The 19,498-nt window shown below is 41.7% G+C and overlaps 1 protein-coding gene across 1 annotated transcript in view; it reads left to right on the top strand.

The window, feature by feature from the left end:
* Positions 1-19,498, top strand: part of LOC113446481 (septin-2) — a 39,404-nt gene that overhangs the window by 13,293 nt on the left and 6,613 nt on the right. The window contains exons 5-12 of the mRNA XM_026716167.2: positions 586-709; positions 4,043-4,177; positions 4,880-4,997; positions 8,059-8,160; positions 9,829-9,974; positions 10,891-10,974; positions 13,417-13,474; positions 17,668-17,759. Coding sequence (XP_026571952.1) covers positions 586-709; positions 4,043-4,177; positions 4,880-4,997; positions 8,059-8,160; positions 9,829-9,974; positions 10,891-10,974; positions 13,417-13,474; positions 17,668-17,736 — 836 coding nt within the window. The 3' untranslated portion in view covers positions 17,737-17,759. The remainder of the gene's footprint in view (positions 1-585; positions 710-4,042; positions 4,178-4,879; positions 4,998-8,058; positions 8,161-9,828; positions 9,975-10,890; positions 10,975-13,416; positions 13,475-17,667; positions 17,760-19,498) is intronic.

The raw sequence follows: 19,498 nt of genomic DNA on the forward strand, positions 1-19,498 counted from the left end.
AATAGAACAGAAGATAGAAAAGAAATAGGAATAGAATAGAATAGAATAGAATAGAATAGAATAGAATAGAATAAAAAATAAAGAAGAGAATGAGGAGGAGGAAAAGGAGAAGGAAAGATGGAAGAAGAATAGAATAAAGAATAGAAAATAGAACAGAAGAAAAGAAATAGGAATAGAATAGAATAGAATAGAATAACAGAGTTGGAAGGGACCTTGGAGGTCTTCTAGTCCAACCCATTCTAAACGATTTCATATGATTCCAGTTTCACCTTCCTTCCTTTAAGCTGAAAGGGCCAACGCTCAACCTTGCGGAGGTCCCAAGTCCCTTTTGGTAGCCTTTCCACCCAGGTTTCCCAACCTTGGCCTCTTCTAGGTGTGGGGCCCTTTTAAATCACCCCAGAATTGTAACTTAAGTACTACGCAGAACTATGGCGTTCTTGGGTTTTAAATATCTACGGAGATTCTCCGTCATCCAGGTCACGGTTGTCCCAGAGGTGCTTTTTCTCAAAAGGCAGCTGGACTTTGGGGGTTAAACATTTCCTCTCTCTCTCTCTCTCTCTCTCTTCCCCCCCTCCCCCCCGATAGAAAAGATCGAAAGGACGGTTCAGATCGAAGCTTCGACCGTCGAAATTGAAGAGCGAGGGGTCAAGCTGCGGTTGACGGTCGTGGACACTCCGGGCTATGGAGATGCCATTAACAGCCAAAACTGGTAAGTGTCACACCGGTTTCAAAGAAAAATACAAATAATAATTATAATAATAATTGACCAATCTCTGGAACTCCTTGTGCCATTCTCCACTCTGTCTCCAATGACGTCGCCTTCTCGTTGCCAGTAAATCTCGCTTGACCCTTTCCTTTGAATCGCTGAGTGGCTGGAGCTGGGCCATTGTGTTGTCAGAAGAATTTCCTGTTGATTGTATTCTGCTGCTTGTGTTTATTCTTTGGAAAGATTCCTTGAAGTTCTGCAGATCTGAATTCTGCTTTTCTTTTTTTCTTTTTTTTGGGGGTCTGGGAGAGAGACGCTAAACTTTGGGTGGGAACAACAAGGCATCCTAAGGCCCGTTGTTATGCCGTGAGGGTTGAACTTGCAACAGAGAATTCAAAGTCTTGTAGAAACAATAATTTTGTTAAAAAACAACAACAACCCTGTCTGCTGGAGTCTTCCTTTTTCTCCCCAATCGATAGGAAGGCGATGTTTCTTTTCTATTTATTTATTTATTGCTTGTGTGGAGTGACCATTCAAAGTTACAATGGCACTGAAAAAAAGTGACTTATGACCCTTTTTCACACTTACGACTGTTGCAGCATCCCCACAGTCACGAGAGGGCAGGCGAGGAGAAGCGCGCCTCAAATGTGAGCGATATTGAGTTGGCCACGCCCAGCCAATAACATAAGCACCAAGCCACGTCCACCCAGTCACGTGACCACCAAGCCACGCCCACCCCCTAAGCTACGCCCACAGAACCGGTTGTTAAAAAATTTGAATCCCGCCCTTGTTTGTAAGCGATTTGACAAATCAAATAAATAAATAATGAATAAAATAAATAAATAAATAAATAAAAGTGTGTTTTTTTTCCTTGTAGCATTGAGGACGGTGCAGGAACCAATCTGGGTCGGTCACCAGCATCAAAAGTTTCGTCTTTCCAGGTTTCGGACTCGTGCTGGAGCCTCGTCCTTAGGGAACAAACTTCTCTCCCGCCGGGATGTGTTGCGAGGATGAGCTCCATCATGAACCCCAAAGTTTGGAAAAATGAAACCTCTTGCTCCCGGCGATCGACCCAGATTGGATCCTGCGACATTATCCTGGGATACGTATATAGGTAGTCCTCGACTTACTACTGCAATTGAGCCGCAGATCTTATGTTGTTAAGTGAGACAATGGTTAGGTTAATTGTGCTCCATTTTACAACCTCCCTCGCTGTAGTCGTTAAGTGAATCACTGCAGTTGTTAGAAATACGGTTGTTTGGTGAATCTAGCTTCCCCATTGATTTTGGTTATCAGAAGGTCACAAAAGGACAGGGCAGCCGTCATAAATATGAGTCAGTTGCCAAGCATCTGAAGGTTAATCCCATGACCATGGGGACGCTACAACGGTTGAAAGTGTGAAAAAATTGTCCCTTTTTTCAGTGCCGTTTGAACCGTCACTAAACAAACTGTTGTAACTCAAGGACAGTGTCAACCCTGAAGTGAGCCTGGCTGAGGTCACCTTGGAGGCTTCAGGGTTGCCACACAGCAGTGGAAGGGGGGGAAATAGCTAGGTGGGGCTCTGTAGCCAAAACGATAAAAGTTTTCCTGTGGGAACCAAGGACATTCTCACAAGCGGCTGGCCAGAGGAGGAGCCAGTAACCCAGCAACCAGCCAGCACCTGGATTGGACAGCCGTGACCAATGACTTGTAGAAGGAAAGGGAAAACTTTTACTTATTAGGCAAAAGCCACGGGAAACCTCAGAGTTGGCTTTCACCGGTTTGTGCCCATATGATGTATCCAATAAGCTTTTTCTTTGAGGAACTAGAGTTTTGTTTTTTTATGGGCGCATAGCTTGGAACGCTAGCAGACAGGCTGCGTTTGCCATCATTCGTTCAGGATGAATTACCCATTCATAAAAACCTCTCTTGCAAAGCGGCTTTGAGCATGAATGATGTGTCCAAACTTCCTTTGGCTATGAAAACTTGATCTATCTCCCTGATGTTAGATGCGTGCCGGTTTTTTTTTTCCCAACTAAAAAAAGAAAGTCAGCTCCCTTTTGCTGTTGTAACGTGGACAACAGGATATATGACCTCCTCTCATGAAGGCTGGTGTCTCATTTAAAAGCAGGTGCTTCCTCAGCCACAGAGCCAGGTACCCTTAAGAGGAACAATGGGAGATTCCTTGAAAATTACCTTCCCCCGAATTTCAGAGCACAAGAGAAGCTTACGGGGAAAAAAAGGGTCATTTGTGTGTCAGTTTCTTTTGTATCTATATTTTATTTTATTCAAAACATTAAAATAAAAAACTCCAAAAAAGGGAGGAAAGAAGAGAAAGCAAAAAAGCTAGGTAAAGCTACACAAAAAAAATGTGCATTTAAAAATACCCAAAACAATATATACATAAATGATCCCCCCTTGAATACTGATAAATATATTTTGAAGATAATAACTCCTCTTCGCCTTGTAAAGGAGGCACCCATTTCTACAATACTATTTACCCAACCTGCTTAGCCTGGCCTCTATCTCCTTCTCCTTCTCTTCCTCCTCCTCCTCCTCCTTCCCCCTCCTCCTCTATATACAGTATATTATATATATTAAAAAATGAAATATCACTCAGGCATCACCACAAAAATCTCCAGAACCGTAAAGCCTACAAACTTGAAATTTGGCACGTGTGTTCCTCTTGGCTTCTAGGTGCTCGCTAAGAAAGGATTTTTCGAAATGACCATCGGAGCATTAGTATTGGTATATTATTATTATTATTAACATGCTCTGATGCTAAGGAGTTCTACTTCCCCTCCCCACCTGAAAAGAAATCTCTTCCAAATGCAAAGTACAAGCAGAGGAGTTTCAGTTTTAGTTTCACAGCACCAAGCAGCTTTAGTCCACAACAGTTGAGCTAAGCCACACCCAGGCTCCTTGCTGTCTCCTTGTTCACAGCAAATACTGTTTCAGTTTCCATGTTTCAGTTTCCAAACAGCCCTCAACTCTTTCACACACTGACAGGATGCTGGTAGGCAGAAGCACAATTTCCCCCCCCTTATTTTCCTCCCCAAAATCTAAGCCCGATCATATAGCTTTGTAACGAAGCACGGGCATAGAGCTAGTCTACTATACGGAAACATAAGTTAACTGTTAAAACCAGCAGCCAAATTAAACTTCAAAGCTCATTGTTAACAGTCTGTGGTTGTATTTCACTCACAGAAAGTCCACAATGGCTTGTGATTACCCTAAGTCACCACAATCACCTTCTGGGTCAGCTTTGAGAGGTAGTTCAGACTAGAAGCACACCCAAAGTACTGGCATTGTAAAAATTCTGTCTTCCCTCTCTCTCTCTCTCTCTTCTTGACCCAGTTTCAAAACCATCATCCATTATATCGACAATCAGTTTGAAAGATACCTTCACGATGAGAGTGGTTTGAATAGACGCCATATTGTAGACAACCGAGTCCATTGCTGCTTTTATTTCATTTCCCCTTTTGGACATGGGTAAGTATTAAGGTTTTTGTTTTTTTGTTTTAATATCCCAGGATAAAAAGTCTCATGCCTAAGCCTCACTGAATAAACTTTCTGCAAGGGCCTTTAGTTGAATAGCCAATTTAATTAAAATCATCTTCAGATATATTTTTCATCTTGGTTTCGCCTCCGTTTCAGAAGGGTACCTCTTAAAATTGTCGCCAAGCAGGAAAAACCATTCCTTAATACAAGAAATTAAACCACTTTATATAGCCCAGGCTTAAAGCATGCAAAGTTTTGTACAAAACGGAACTTTTCTGAGTTCTTCAAGAAATGGTGTTTGTGAAAGAGTTTTAAATTTCGCAGGATCCTTTTCCGTTGAAGTATTAGTTGAGATGTAGTTTCCTCAATGTTAAAATAAGCTTTGAATCTGAGGGGAGATTTTCATGGCTGTTGGGTAGAGTAACCAGAAGAATTAGAACTATTTTTTTTTTCTGAACTTGGCGCAAAGTGTTGGCTTTTCGATTTCTTTTAAACAAGATGAAACTTGTTTTGAGACCCTGTGTAGTTTTAATCGGTTTTCCAGTTCAAGGTGATAGGAAACTTTGCTACCAATGAGCGGCAAAGGCAAAGCAAAGGCATCACCAAAAAGAGGGATGGATGTTAGGTGAAAGCAGCCAGTGCATTGTTTGTTGTCGTTGTATAACTTTTTCTTTTTAATTCATTATTTTCCAGACTGAAGCCTTTGGATGTGGAATTCATGAAGGCAATTCATGGAAAAGTGAATATTGTTCCTGTCATAGCGAAGGCAGATACTTTAACTTTGAAGGAAAGGGAACGGCTGAAGAGAAGGGTAATGCATCCGTTTTTCTGGGGAATTCTGGGAGTTGAAGCCCACCCATCTTAAAACAGGCTGGTTGGGGAATTCTGGGAGTTGAAGTCTGCACAATGTTGCTAAGGTTGATGAAAAACATTGAATTAAGTCTTCTTTTTTACATTTAAAGAAATGGAGAGTTTTAAAACTCTTTCTCTGAGCATCTTGCCCTCCAGAAAACCACAGTTGCTTAGTTGGTTTCCCCTCCTTTTGCCTCGGCGTTACCAGCTTGTAAATCTTCTGTGCTTATTTTTGCATTAAATGTTCACAGATAGTTTAACAAAAGCCCTGGCCCTATATAGAGCAATAAAAGGGCAAATAAACATCCAGCCCATTGTTTGAATTTTGGTCCATTTGAATCAGACTTTAAAAATAATATTCCCTTACAATACTGGCTTTATAAGGCAGAATGTTTCATGTTGATCCAAAACTTTGAAATTTCAGCTACTGTATATTTTTCTTCCTGCAAACATCTCTTTAGTGCAAATTCTCTAATCAAAGCAGGGGATCAAAATTCGCCTTTCTTGGCACAGCTTCGAAGGTTTTGGGGTTGGTTTTTTTTTTTTAGATGTTTCTGCCATTTGGCAATCCATCTAAAGTAAGGATTAAGGTGTTTTTTTAAAAAAATATTGAATAAGCAGAAACCTGAATGGTGGGTCTTTCTGTTAAGGAAGCCCATCCTGAAGGAATTCCTGTTTTGACTTAGTGGAATTGAATCTTCTTTTTCTTCCTTTTTCTTAAAAAATAAAATAAAAATCTGAGCCTCTCAAGCGGGAACCAGTGCGTGCCCGATTCACAAGCCAGACAGCGGCGATTTCTCGAGGAAGTTCACAAAAAGAACGCGCGAAGGGAAAGTTTGCATTTTGACTTCTTTTTCTTCTTTTTCCCTGGGAAGCTAATCTTTAAGAGGCACGGAGCCTCTAGGGACCCATTAACTGATGTCTGAAGAAACAAAATGCAGTTTTATTGTTGGGGAGTATGAAATGCAGTTTGTTTTCCTTGCAATTTCTTCCTTTCTTTCTTTCTTTTTTCCTTTCAGGAAAGCGCTTGGCTGAACAGCTGTGATCTATTATTCAGGCACCCTTGCTGGTTTTCCCGCCATTGTTTCGGTTTTACAGCTTATCACCAAGATCTCTGCCCAGAGAAATTGGGCTTTCTTAATTCCCCATCATTGACAAACAGCAAACCAGCCAATGTTGGCCAGTCCGCTCATGTTAGGCTGTTCCTGGGAGGGTCTTTTGCAACCTATTATTAAAACTACTGTGTGCCATTGCTAATTCTTGAAATCCCGCCTTTGGAAAATAGCCTGCCAGATTTGCAAAATTCGTGTCCGTTTGTGTTTGGATGGATTAGGCCTGGACATTCTGTTCTTTATGATTATTATTATTTTGCCAAGAGTTATATTTTCCTCTAAGAGAATCCGCAGAGCTTGAGTGGAGAGACAGTGATCCTATTTGGAGTGGGGATATGTCTCGTTACAAAACCTGGCAAATGAATCTGGACACCCTACGGTGATGGGAAATTAAGAAGGACTTGTGGTTTGGCTTTAACTAAAAATTGTGTTTTAAATAAATTGTTCTGAGAACCATGGTTTAAGTAAACCAGGAAAGGTGCACAGGGGTCTATCCAACTAGAGAAATGCACTCAAATACTGGAGGCTTTCAAGAAGAGACTGGACTGCCAAATGTCAGAAATAGTGTAGAGTCTCCTGCTTGGGCACGGGGTTGGACTAGATGACCCACAAGGTCCCTTCCAACTCTGTTAATCTAAAGTTCCTTGCTTAATGAGATAATAAGCTTAGATAGCATTGATGAACCAAAACTGTATACCAATTTTTTTTTAATAGTTCGGATGTTGTTTGTAACGGTGCTAATTGTGTATTTTGATCTTGCTTCTGGAACTGAACTGCTAAAGAGCCTTAAAAGTTCTTGAAGTTGAGGGGGTTAAAAAGCCAGTTTTAAGCTGCCAGCAAAGCCCATTTTAACAGGTAAACCCTTTTTGTTTTAGAAAAATATGAACAAAATGGTGATTAGGAAAAGGGGACAAATAGGCCCCGAACAAGGCATCTCTAAACAAACCGGGACTTTGTTTCTTTTTATTTTCTTATAACAATATTAAACATGCCAGTTAAAGAGATCAAAACCCATACCAGCTGGGGAAAAAAAATAAAAGAATACCAAGGAGAGAGAGCGCAGAAAAGAAAACACAGAAAAGAAAAATAGGAAACAAAATATATATTAAAGAAGAAAAAGAAACCCACCATAGAGAAATGATTTTTTGCTTTCCATCACAACTAAACCATTTAAAGTTTAGCCATTGTGCAAATACAGTTAGAGGCTGCGGACACTTTGTCTAGAATGGAAAATGTTGGCTCTCATTTCTTTCTTTCTTATTTTCTTTCTTTCTTTTTCCTTCCTTCTTTCCTTTTCTTTTCTTTCCTTTTCTATCTCTTTTTCTTTCTTTCCTTTCCCTTCCTTTCTTCCTTCCTTTCCTTCCTTTCCTTTCTTTCCTTCCTTCCTTCCTTCCTTTTTCCTTCCTTCCTTTCCTTTTCTTCCTTCTTTCCTTCCTTCCTTCCTTTCTTTCTTTCCTTCCTTCCTTCTTTCTTCCCCTCCTTCCTTTCCTTCTTTCTTCCTTTCTTTCCTTCCTTCCTTTCCTTCCTTCTTTCTTTCCTTCCTTTCCTTTCCTTCCTTCCTTCCTTCCTTCCTTCCTTCCTTCCTTCCTTCCTTCCTTCCTTCCTTTCCTTTCCTTTCCTTTCCTTCCTTCCTTCCTTCCTTCCTTCCTTCCTTCTTCCTTTCCTTTCCTTTCCTTTCCTTTCCTTTCCTTCCTTCCTTCCTTCCTTCCTTCCTTCCTTCCTTCCTTCCTTCCTTCCTTCCTTCCTTCCTTCCTTCCTTTTTCCTTTCCTTTCCTTTCCTTTCCTTTCCTTTCCTTTCCTTTCCTTTCCTTTCCTTTCCTTTCCTTCCTTCCTTCCTTCCTTCCTTCCTTTCCTTCTTTTTCCTTCCTTCCTTCCTTTCCTTCTTTCTTTCTTTTTTGACATTGGCAGGTGTTAGATGAAATATCCGAGCATGGCATCCGGATTTACCAGCTGCCTGATGCCGATTCCGACGAGGACGAAGAGTTCAAAGAACAGACAAGGGTCCTGAAGGTAAACTGATGCAACTGTGTCATTATAGATAGTCCTCAACTTACGATCCAAAGAGGAGGACCAGTCGTAAGTCCCAAAGGTGCTTTTTTTAAAACAAAAAACAAAAAGGCAACTGGGCTGTGTTTCTTCAAAGGCCTTGAAAACCGGAAAATCCAGTTGCCTCTTGAAAAAAAAGGAGCTTTGGGGCAACCGTGACCTGGATGACTGAGAATCTTCATAGACACCAGTCGTAAGTCCTCCCACCATGATAACATAGAAAGGGAGCGGTGCGGTGGCCTAGAGGTGCAGCTCCCGCCTCACAATCAGGAGGCTGTGAGTTCGATCCTAGGTAGAGGCAGATATTTCTCTTTCCGGGCACAATGAGAATATATCTGCTGAATAAAACTCCGCACTGGCAATAGGAAGGATATCCGGCCAGTAAATACTCTGCTACCTCTGTTCAGTTGCCCAGGCTCCAACCTTGCAAAGGATGATGGGAGTTGTTAAAAGAAAGAAGATTCTGGTAACGGAGAAAGGTTGCTAAAACTAATTAATTGTTCAGTGTTACACCCTTTGATTCTTTCTGGATAAAAACCTGCATCTTAAGAACGTTAGTTCCCAGGTGCTTTTCGCCCAAAGGGTGCATTGCTGAAGGCGGAGCAAATTTTTTTGCTGTTTGTGGGGTCAAATCGTGGGCTTCTGGAAGTACGAGTTGTGGGTTTTTCACATGCAGGAAAAAGGGCTTCTAAATCTGCCAGCTTTCACCCTGTGTATTTATGTATGTATGCATATCATTTAGTTGTTAAGTTTATTTGCGGCTTATCTCGCCCTGGGCCTACTCTATATGGCTTACAATATAGACAGTCCTTGACGTACGCTGACAATGGAGCCTGGCATTTTTGTGACTAAGCAAGGCAGTGGTTAAATGATTTTTGCCTCATTTTATGACCTTTCTTGCCCCACCGGGACACTGCAACCGTCGTAAATATGAGCCGGTTGCCGAGCCTCTGAATTTTGATCACGTGACCACAAGGAATGCTGCGACGGTCGTAAGCATAAAAAAACGGTCCTAAGTGGGTTTTTTTCAATGCCATTGAAACTTTGAACGGTCCCTGAGCAAATGTTCGTAATGTCGACTAAAAATACTTCTTTGGTCTTTTTAGTTGCCAGCAGAAAGGGAGTGGGAGAAAGCAGTGCATTCCTTAAATGCTTCAGATAATTGCTAGGCAGCCGAAGCTGTTGGTGCGCAAGATTATTACTGGAGAGCATGATTGATGACTCTTGACTATGGATGTGTCCCAGTGGAGAATATACATCCAGGGGTGTGGGGGGGAAGACCAGGGTCAAAGGTGAAATGAATGATGTGTCTTAGAGTTGGGTGCACCCAGGTAACGCCGACACGGTCACTCCTAATAAATCAAAAATGTTTACTCTGAGAGATGCAGCTAGAGACTTATGATTTGAATAGGGGTGGATTGTCGGAGCCCTGACACGTAAGTTGAGGACTACCTGTGATACAAAGGAAGAAAAGGAAAGGAATGTAAGCAGAACAGAAGTAAAGCAACTGGACAATAAAATAAAGACCAAGGAGCACAGCAAGAAGAATAACATCAACGGGATAACTGATGGTCTCTCAGCTTTCCAATATGGCGCCTGACGTGGGATTCTTCCTCCTCTTGACTCCTCCAGGCCAGCGTTCCTTTCGCTGTGATCGGGTCCAACCAGCTGATCGAAGTGAAGGGGAAAAAGATCCGAGGTCGCCTCTACCCCTGGGGGGTGGTGGAAGTGGAGAACCCCGAACACAACGACTTCCTCAAGTTGCGCACGATGCTGGTGTAAGTGGCGTGCCTTCTTTGGCACGCACCGTGGATTGTGTCAGCTAGCGAAATCCCACGGGTGTCACTGAGACGAGAGAGAGAGAAAGAGGGAAAGGGATCAATAGGGACGGTCGGATGGATGTATAGATACGGATGGATGGGCTGACAGGCTGACAGACAGGGATGGCAGGTCAGATAGATAAAATACGTAAGAGATGAGATACTAGATGGATGGGCGGATGGATGACAGAGATGGATGATAAGCTAGAGAGAGAGGGATGTATAGATATGCATGTATTATAGGTAGGTAGATGATGGATGGATGCATGGATGGATAGAGAGAGAGAGAGATGAGAGAGATAGATAGATAGATAGATAGATAGATAGATAGATAGATAGATAGATAGATAGATAAAAAGATAGAGATAGATAGATAAAAAGATAGAGATAGATAGATAGATAGATAGATAGATAGATAGATAGATAGATAGGCAGGCAGATATGGAGAAATATGAAGAAATAGATATGATAAATAAGGATGGAGGGATGGATGGGTAGGTAGATATAAATATAGATATGGATTGTAGATATAGATGGGTAGAAAGAAAGGAAAAGAAAGAAAAAGAAAGAAATGGATATTCTGATAAATATGAATAGATAGATACGGATGGATGGATACAGAGAGACAGACAGAGTGAGAAATTCCTGGCTGTTTATTCCTAATCCCACTTTGCGTCTTTGGAAAACAAAATAAATTCCAGTCCAAGCGTTCCCTCTACTGGACAATTTTCATGCTACACTTTGAAGATTTTGTCCTGTTTGTTGCTAACCGCGTTGTCCGGTCTGCAGAAAAGCTTTTTAAAGAAGCCATATGGAAGACATACCATTGATTAATGTCTATTCTGACCAGCCCCTGTTGTGTTTCTTGTCTCAGGACACACATGCAAGATCTCCAAGAAGTAACCCAGGATTTGCATTACGAAAACTTCCGGTCGGAGAGATTAAAAAGGACTGGCAAGTAAGTTCTTTCTTTGCGTCTCGTTGCTTTCCTACGTTTGGCTGCAACTTCCAATTTCCCTTGTAAAGTTTCCCAACTAGGCAACCTGCAAAAAAAGGCCATCAATTTCCTTTGAAATGACCCCTTGGGAGGCTTGATTAACAGAAACTAGCTATAGATTCAAGTGACACAACGGCCTAGTGGTGTTCTGACCCAAACCCTTTTCCAATAAAACAAACACGAACCAAAGGGAACATAAGCCTTTTAATGATTCTTACGAATCCCCGGTTAAAAAGGCTGCTGCAAACTAATTAACTTTGATAAGCACAAACCTTGCCAAAACTGTGTGAGGCTGCCAAGAATCACAGATAAGAAATATTTTACAACACAAGAGTCTTCAAATACCAACTTAAGATATAGCAATGTCCACGAGGCTGAGTTTCAAAATGTCTTTGCTTCCTGCAAAGAACGTTCACTTCACAGCTGGCTTTTATCTTCTTGAAGGAGGGGCCATTACCTTGCAGCCTTACTCCCGAGTCGCCCATGCTGCAGCAGCTGCTCTTTCCTGCAAGCAATCCTGCGCGCACACGCACTTGGCACAGGCTCCTCAGGAACCTCATCGCTGCGGCCAGCCCCCACAATCTCTGAAGGCAGCAGTTCACTCCCTAATGGTCCCCGGCCCCTCACCTGAGTCTGTGGGCGTGGCTTGTGGTGGCCATGCAGGGGAAGGATATACTGTAAAATCCCCCTTCCCTCCCCACCCCACTAGCCTGCTTTCCAGCTCCGTTCTCCTGTGCAGGGCAACCAAAGGAGACGCAGCCGATCAGCTGGGACTCTGGAGACGGACAATAGATGGGGTTGGCGGGGCGGCATTGGCCGGTTCTCCAAACGACTCAAAATTTCCGCTACTGGTTCTCCAGAACTGGTCAGAACCAGCTGAATACCACCTCTGATGCTGATCCTCTGACCGTGGTCTAAGGCAGGGGTGTCAAACTGGATTTCTCCGAGGGCCGGCTCGGCATTGTAGTTCTCCGCGGGCCAGGCCGGTGGGGTGGGGGGGAGGAGATGAGGAGGATGGGACGGACGCCTCCTGCAGCACTTTGCCAGCCAAAATGGGGTGTGAGGGGATGTGTGTCACGTGAGGCTCTCCAGCACCCCATTTTGGCCTCCAGAGTGCTGCAGGAGGCTGTCCAGACTGAAAACGGGTTGGAGGGGGCCTCACACAGCCCCCACCACCACGCCCATTTTGGCTTCCAGAGGCACCGCGGGCCGGTCTCATGTTATTTCCAGGCTCGCCCCGTGGGCTGGATTTAAACACCCCGCAGGCCAGATTTGACCCGTGGGGCTTGAGTTTGACATCCCGGGTCTAAGGCTAAGAAAGGGAGATGAGCACTGCCCCCTAGAGGCAGAAATGACTGGACAGGTAAACGCGTTATCTTTTATTTATAGATTCGGCAAAAATAAGGATATTGGGATGGCAGGTGCTCCCCAGAGACCGCGAATCCAGCTAGGAGGGATGCGTGAAATACCATTTAATAAGAGATTGTCCCTATGTGTGAGAACAAAGACCACGACTTGTAAATTCAGAAAGCTGTCATAGAGCAGGCTATTTTCAGAGGTGTAGATGCTTCAGCGTTTTGACAGTCCAGCCCCAATGAATCTCCTGACACTTTAAAAACTGACAAATGTATCCTTGCATAACCTTTTTCTTTTTTCGGCTTATTCAGGATAGGTCTTCAAGACACCACCAAGATTCTAAAATCAGACTGTTTATCCAGCTCATTCTCTCTCCTCCTCCTCTCATATATTTAATTTTACCACCTTGCTTTACAAAGAATTCTGGGGGAAAAAATCTATACCTACGGGCTCTTTTCTAATTTGATCTTACCTGATCAGTATGTGGATGGTGGTTCTTTGATATTTTTTTATTTTGTTTGCATTGCACCTTACTAGTGCCAAACTCCTTTGTTTTCTCTTTTGACACATGTGGAGCATGTACAGAAATATATATTTTAATTACAGGACTGAGCCTGTAGGTGTGAGTGTAGTTCTTGCCTTTGTGCATTAAAAGATACACATGAAAGAGAGAATAGAATAGAAATTAGAATAGAATGGAATGGAATAATTTTATTGTCACTTGTACAGTAATCGGCATACATTAAAAGGAAATTTCATTCCATATGGCTCTTCACCTCCAACTACATAAACATGACTAAATAAATAAATACAAAGTTATGCAAATACCCACATATATTATGTAATACAGCAAAACAACACAGTCTAATGTTGGATGTATACACGTACATGGCGAGAAAAGCGAATCTCGAGTTTTCAATAGTTCTCTTTCCCTGCCAGGTTTTACTAGGAAAAAAAGTCTATGGTACAGGGAGTCTTCAGTTTGGTGCAACTGAGATAATTCTTGTTCTTTGCCTTTAATTCTGTGGTCCATCTTATATTTCACAGGCCTGCGGAAGAAGAAGTCATGGACAAAGATAGGATCCTTCAGCAGAAGGAGGCCGAGGTAAGGACTTAGAAGCCAAGCCGGGGGTATCTGTTGAGTTCAAATTTAATGAGTGTTAACCAACAACAACAGTCTTTTGAAGGACGCACCTTTAACCATGGTTAAAGAGCCAAGCCAAAGAAACCGTCAAGAGGCAGCAGATGCCCTCCAAAACTAGTGATTGAGGTTGTTCTATACCGTATCCCCTTTTATTTATTTACTTATTGGGAATTTTATTTAAGAATTGCAGAGTTCTTCAAGGCTTTTAACAATCCTCTTTTGAAAACCCAGTAGGGGAAAAAGATTACCCAGATCGCTTTCTTGGTTTCTCGTTTGTATTTGCTTTTTTACATTTGAGAACCTGAGCCAGTTTCTTTTGTAGAACCAGCGAAACATCCTTTTCTAAGTCATTCTCGTGGCCTGTCTGACATATATCCATTTTCAGTACCGTCCCTATTTTGTCAAATAAAATTTGTTCCATGTCCTCAATAACATCTTCTCTAGACATAATCTATCCCCAGAAGCAGACCTCTCTACTGAGGTTGTTGATACTGTGGTTTCTTTTTTCTGATTCCATCCTTCCAAAACCACCTTCGGTATTTTTAGTGTCATAACCATCTTGCAAGCCAAGTTTATCTTACCTAAGAAACTGCCTGTCCTCTAAAGCCGTATTTATACTGCTCGAGGAAGATGGAGAGGCAGACACAGGAAATGGGTTTACATTCCTTGGACTTTGTTGGGAGCACAAACATCAATTTCCCTTTTAACGTTTTTACATTCTGAGCAATAAGAGCGCTTGGAAATCTTTTTACAAATCTGGAAAGTTTATATAACCCTCTGAGCGTGTGTGTGTGTGTGTGTGTGTGTGAGAGAGAGAGAGAGAGAGAGAGAGAGACAGACAGAGAGACAGACAGACACAAACCTTGCAGGAGTTCCAGATTCATCAGGATCAAGAGATCAACTCCTGCTCAGTAGTTATTCTGGATTTTATCATCAAAGGATAAAAAACCTTGACTTTCAAATAACCATTAATCTTTTCCATGCTTTGTTCCTGGTCTCTTTCTTCCCGGCCTTCGTTTAGTGTCGTGTCTGCTGGGTTTTTGCTTCCTGAACTGCCTTTAAATATCTCCCTCTTCTTCCAAATATAAAACCTGGCTGCCTATTCAAAAACAAAAGGAATTTTGAAACAGGAAGGTTCTTCAGAAACAAAAGGCATGTTTTGAGTCTCTCAGATCTCAAAAGTCCACCGTTTTTTTTTAATCCGATCACCAAAATGTTAAAAAAGATGCATTCTCCTCCTTTAATTCCACATCCTCCCACAGCTTTCTCGGTTCAAATAGTTCCGATCGGAAAATTCGTTGGGCTGGAAAAAAACACAAGGCGAAAAAAGTAATTTTGCACGTTAGCACCGAGCTTATGCCGATATTGGCTAGAGATAGCCTTTGACTTACGACCACAATGGACCTGAAAAATGTCCGTTTCTAAGCGAGACATTTGTTAAGTGAGTTTTGCCCCATTGTACGACTTCCCTTGCCACTGTTGTTAAGCAAATCACTGCAGTTGTTCGTTTAGCAACACAGTTGTTAAGTGAGTCAGGATTCTCCACTGATTTTGCCTGTTGCAAGAGGGGAATCGCATGACTCTGCGAACACCATCGTAAATAGGAACCAGTTGCCAAGTGTCTGAATTTTGATCATGTGACCATGGCAATGCTGCAACAGGGTGAAAAACGGTCTTAAGTCACCTTTTTTTCAGTGCCATAACTTCGACCGATCACTGAATGAATTGTTGTAAGTCAAAAAACATCTGTAATTTGGTTCCTTATAGTGACATCTCAAATGGTTTGGTTTTTGTTGCGTTTTGTTTGAGGATGGAGATTTAAAAAACAAAAATTTAAAAGCAGAACTATGCAAGAGGAGGAGGAGGAGGAGGAGGAGGAGGAGGAGGAGGTGGAGGAGGAGGAGGAGGAGGAGGAGAAGAAGAAGAAGAAGAAGAAGAAGAAGAAGAAGAAGAAGAAGAAGAAGAAGAAGAAGAAGAAGTTGTTGTTGTTGGAAGGGACCTTGGAGGTCTTCTAGTCCAACCCCCTGCCTAGGCAGGAAACCCTACACCACTTCAGACAAATGGTTATCCATTTTTTTTCTTAAAAACTTCCAGTGTTGGAGCATTTACAGCTTCTGGAGACAAGTTGTTCCACTGATTAATTGTTCTCACTGTCACGAAATTTCTCCTTAGTTCTAGATTGCTTCTCTCCTTGATTAGTTTCCACCCATCACTTCTTGTCCTGCCTTCAGGTGCTTTGGAGAATAGCTTGACTCCCTCTTCTTTGTGGTAACCCCTGAGATATCAAAAGACTGCTATCTAACACTGCTAGATAGTGGTGATAATAATGAATAATCCAGGAAGTAGGAACAAGAATAGAGACATTTAATATGCACTGAATTTACTATTCGTGCTTGGATATAGCAATATCCCTTAGACTTATATACCACTTCACAGTGTTTTACGGCTCTCTCTAAGCAGTTTATAGAGTCAGCATATTGTTCCCAACAATTTGGACCCTCATTTTACAGACTTCAGAAGGATGTCTAATCTGATGAAAAAAAGGACTAGGGGCAGGGGTGGGATTCTATCACTTTGCACCTATTCTCTAGAACCGGTTGTTAACATTCGAAGCAGTTCGGAGAACCGGTTGTTGGAAGAAATTACTGGCCTAATCCTGTAAGGAAGGCAGGAAGGAAACATTCTGGTGTTGCTTATAGAAACTGCCTCTCCATTAATCCTTTTTACATTCTTGGCAGGACTAGACTTCCTGTCTCAGGAACTTCTCTGGAGTTTTTTTCCCCTCCTTTGCTGGTACTTTGCTTGTGTGGAGTGACCATTCAAAGTTACAATGGCACTGGAAAAAGTGACATGACCATTTTTCACACTTACGACTGATGAAGCATCCCCAAAGTCACGAGAGGCCAGGCGAGGAGTTGCATGCCTCGACGTGAGTGATGTTGAGTTGGCCATTTATGAAGCCGCTAGCAAGTAGATTTTTTTTTTAAAAAATGTTTTTATAGTAACACAGACATGCTCTTGGCCGAATTCTTCATCCCCCTTCCTGCCGCGGTTATTTTTATTAAAAAATTCTTCTTAGTCTTTTCTCGTTCAGTTTACCGTAAATGCCAGAATGGACGGGAAAACAGAAAACAAATTGCTGTCCATAAATAGCTTGGAGCGAGCAGTGGGTCATGCTTGAAGAATGTGGCTTCTGCAATACCCAAAGGGGTCCCACGGGAGAAAAGGATTCCCACGGGAGAATTGAAGAAAATAATAATTGCAAGCAGCTTGTGTGTTTTGGCCATATGCCTCCAGATTAGTGGCTAGTTAAAACATACCTTAAATACCAAGTACCCCGTTAACAGCATCGTGGGAATGTCTTCCCGTTATTGGTGGTTTTCTGAATGGAAATTCTTGGGTTCTCCACTCTGTAGAATGCAGAGGTTGTTTTTTTTTAATACAGGTAATCCTCTAGGATCATAATGGAGCCAGGTATTTTGGTTGTAAGTCATTGCAGATGTAAGTTGAGTCACCACATGACAAATTCGATGTTGCAACCGTTTTGATAATAGTCATGAAGCAAGTCACCATTGTGATAAACACTGTAAACTGCTTAGAGAGGGCCGTAAAGCACTGTGAAGCAGTGTATAGGTCTAAGGGCTATTGCTATAAAGCGAATCATATGGTCGTAAGTTGGTTTTATCTCATTTTGGCAGTTTTTGGCCAAAAAACATTGCAAAACATGATCAAGTGACCACAGGGCTGTGGAGGTGATGTGGCAGTTGTAACTTTGAGGACCAGTCGTAAGTAACATTTTTCAAGTCATTTTGTAACAGCCGTTTAAGTCAAGGACTACAATGCATTAAGATCGTTTGCATTGCATCACATACCCTACTTCCTGGTGGTGCAGTGGTTAGACTGCAACACTGTAGGCTGACTCTGCCACTCCGCCAGCAGTTCGATCCTGACTGGCTCAAGGTTGACACAGCCTCCCATCCTTCCGAGGTGGGTAAAATGAGGAGCCAGATTGTCAGGGGCAAGAGGCTGACTCTGTAAAACGCTTAAGAGAGGGCTGGAAAGCATTGTGAAGCGGTATATAAGTCTTAAGTGCTACTGCTATTGCTAACTGGACACCGCATTTTCTCTCTTTTTTTCTCTCTCCCCACACCCAGTTGCGTCGTATGCAGGAGATGATCGCCCAAATGCAAGCCCAGATGAGGATGAAACCTGCAGACGAGTAAGGAGGCATCCTCAGACTTTGACAGTAAGTACGGTTTTAACATCCCTGAGCTTCAGGAATAAACAGGGGCATATTTTCTTGGGAGTTGACGCAGAGCTGAACAGAGCTCAGGTTCTCACCCCTTGAAGGCATGGAGAACAACTGCTGGAGGCTGCAGGTGGCCTAACAACCCCCTGATGAGCAGGAATCAAAGGTCTCATCATCCCTTCACACAGCAGTCCACGAATCTGCTGGGAATCAGAATAAAAATACCCGATGGTACGCAAAGATGCCAAGGCTCTAGAAAGAGCGCAAGAGAAGAGCTACAATAATTGATGGAGGGTGAAAATATAATGCGAAAATACTAGAATGCACGGAGATGGATGGATCAGCATCGAAAATGCCGACAAGGAAGAATCGGAATATTTTTTTTAGCCTGGGATTTGTTTTACCAGTGATTAGATAAAAGGGTTAGAAATTAGAAGATAAAAGATTATTGCTATGCACAAGTAAGTGATGAAAAATTACAACATATACGTAAACCTTATTATATACTTCATTCATCAAACATGAAACTCAAAGGACATTTCTTGCGTTTTCTTTAAAAGGTGGAAATGAAAAAAACACAAGACTTGTAGGATGTTGGATGCGGTTTAAATGGTCCGTTTTAAGCACCGGCTGTGCTTTGCTGGCCTGTTAAAATGTACAACCTTAAGCAATGTGGCTTGTGTGCCTTAAGGCTTTGCAACAGTTTCCACAGTGAACGAAGTTTATTTATTTATTTCTTCTGTTTCTTTTTGCTTTTCTTGTTTGAAGTAAATACGAACCCAAACTATTTATGTGGTTGGGAGAATGTAACTTCAATGTCAAAGCCTTTCCCACAACTTGGAAAGTTATTGTAACAGTTGAAGTTAAAAGCTTAGATTTTCTTCCGATGATTTTACTCCAGTCAATATGGGATTCATGAGCAGAGGATCAAGAGTCCCTGGAACTAGTCACTGGGTTTATACATTTCTCTTAACCGTGTCGCTTTTTAACATAGTTTGCTGACTTAGCCTCCACAATGGTCAATGACCCCAACAGGCTGACTGGAACCTAGAAACATCTCTTGTCATATCTGTTTTTTATTTTTTTTCCATTAAGATCATATATAAATATGATATAAAACATGAATGAAATAGATAGAGGGGGAAATGGGAAAGGAAAAGAAAGAAAGAGAAAAGAAAGAAAGAAAGAAAGAAAGAAAGAAAGAAAGAAAGAAAGAAAGAAAGAAAGAAAGAAAGAAAGAAAGAAAGAAAGAAGTTAGGAAGAAAAGAAAGAAAGAAAGAAAGAAAGAAAGAAAGAAAGAAAGAAAGAAAGAAAGAAAGAAAGAAAGAAAGAAAGAAAGAAGAAAAAGAAAGAAAGAGAAAAGAAAGGAAGGAAGGGAAAAGAGAGAAAGACAGACAAAGAGAAAGGAAGGAAGGAAGGAAGGAAGGAAGGAAAGAAAGAAAGAAAGAAAGAAAGAAAGAAAGAAAGAACAGGAAGTAAGGAAAGAAAGAAAGAAAGAAAGAAAGAAAGAAAGAAAGAAAGAAAGAGAAAAGAAAAGGAAAGAGAAAGAAAGAAAGAAAAAGAAAGAAGAAAAGGAAGGAAGGAAGGAAAGACAGAAAGAAAAAGAGAAGAAGTATAAGATACAAGAAAGAAAGAATTGACTTCTAACTTTTTTCAGCGCAGTAGAATAAAAAATAAAATTATAGCCTCCGCTTTTTTACTTTTACATACTTGATAAATCCTAGCCTTTCTATAAC

Source organism: Pseudonaja textilis, chromosome 15 (assembly GCF_049901715.1).
Source record: "Pseudonaja textilis isolate UNSWEBS1 chromosome 15, rPseTex1.2, whole genome shotgun sequence".
NCBI lineage: Eukaryota > Metazoa > Chordata > Lepidosauria > Squamata > Elapidae > Pseudonaja > Pseudonaja textilis.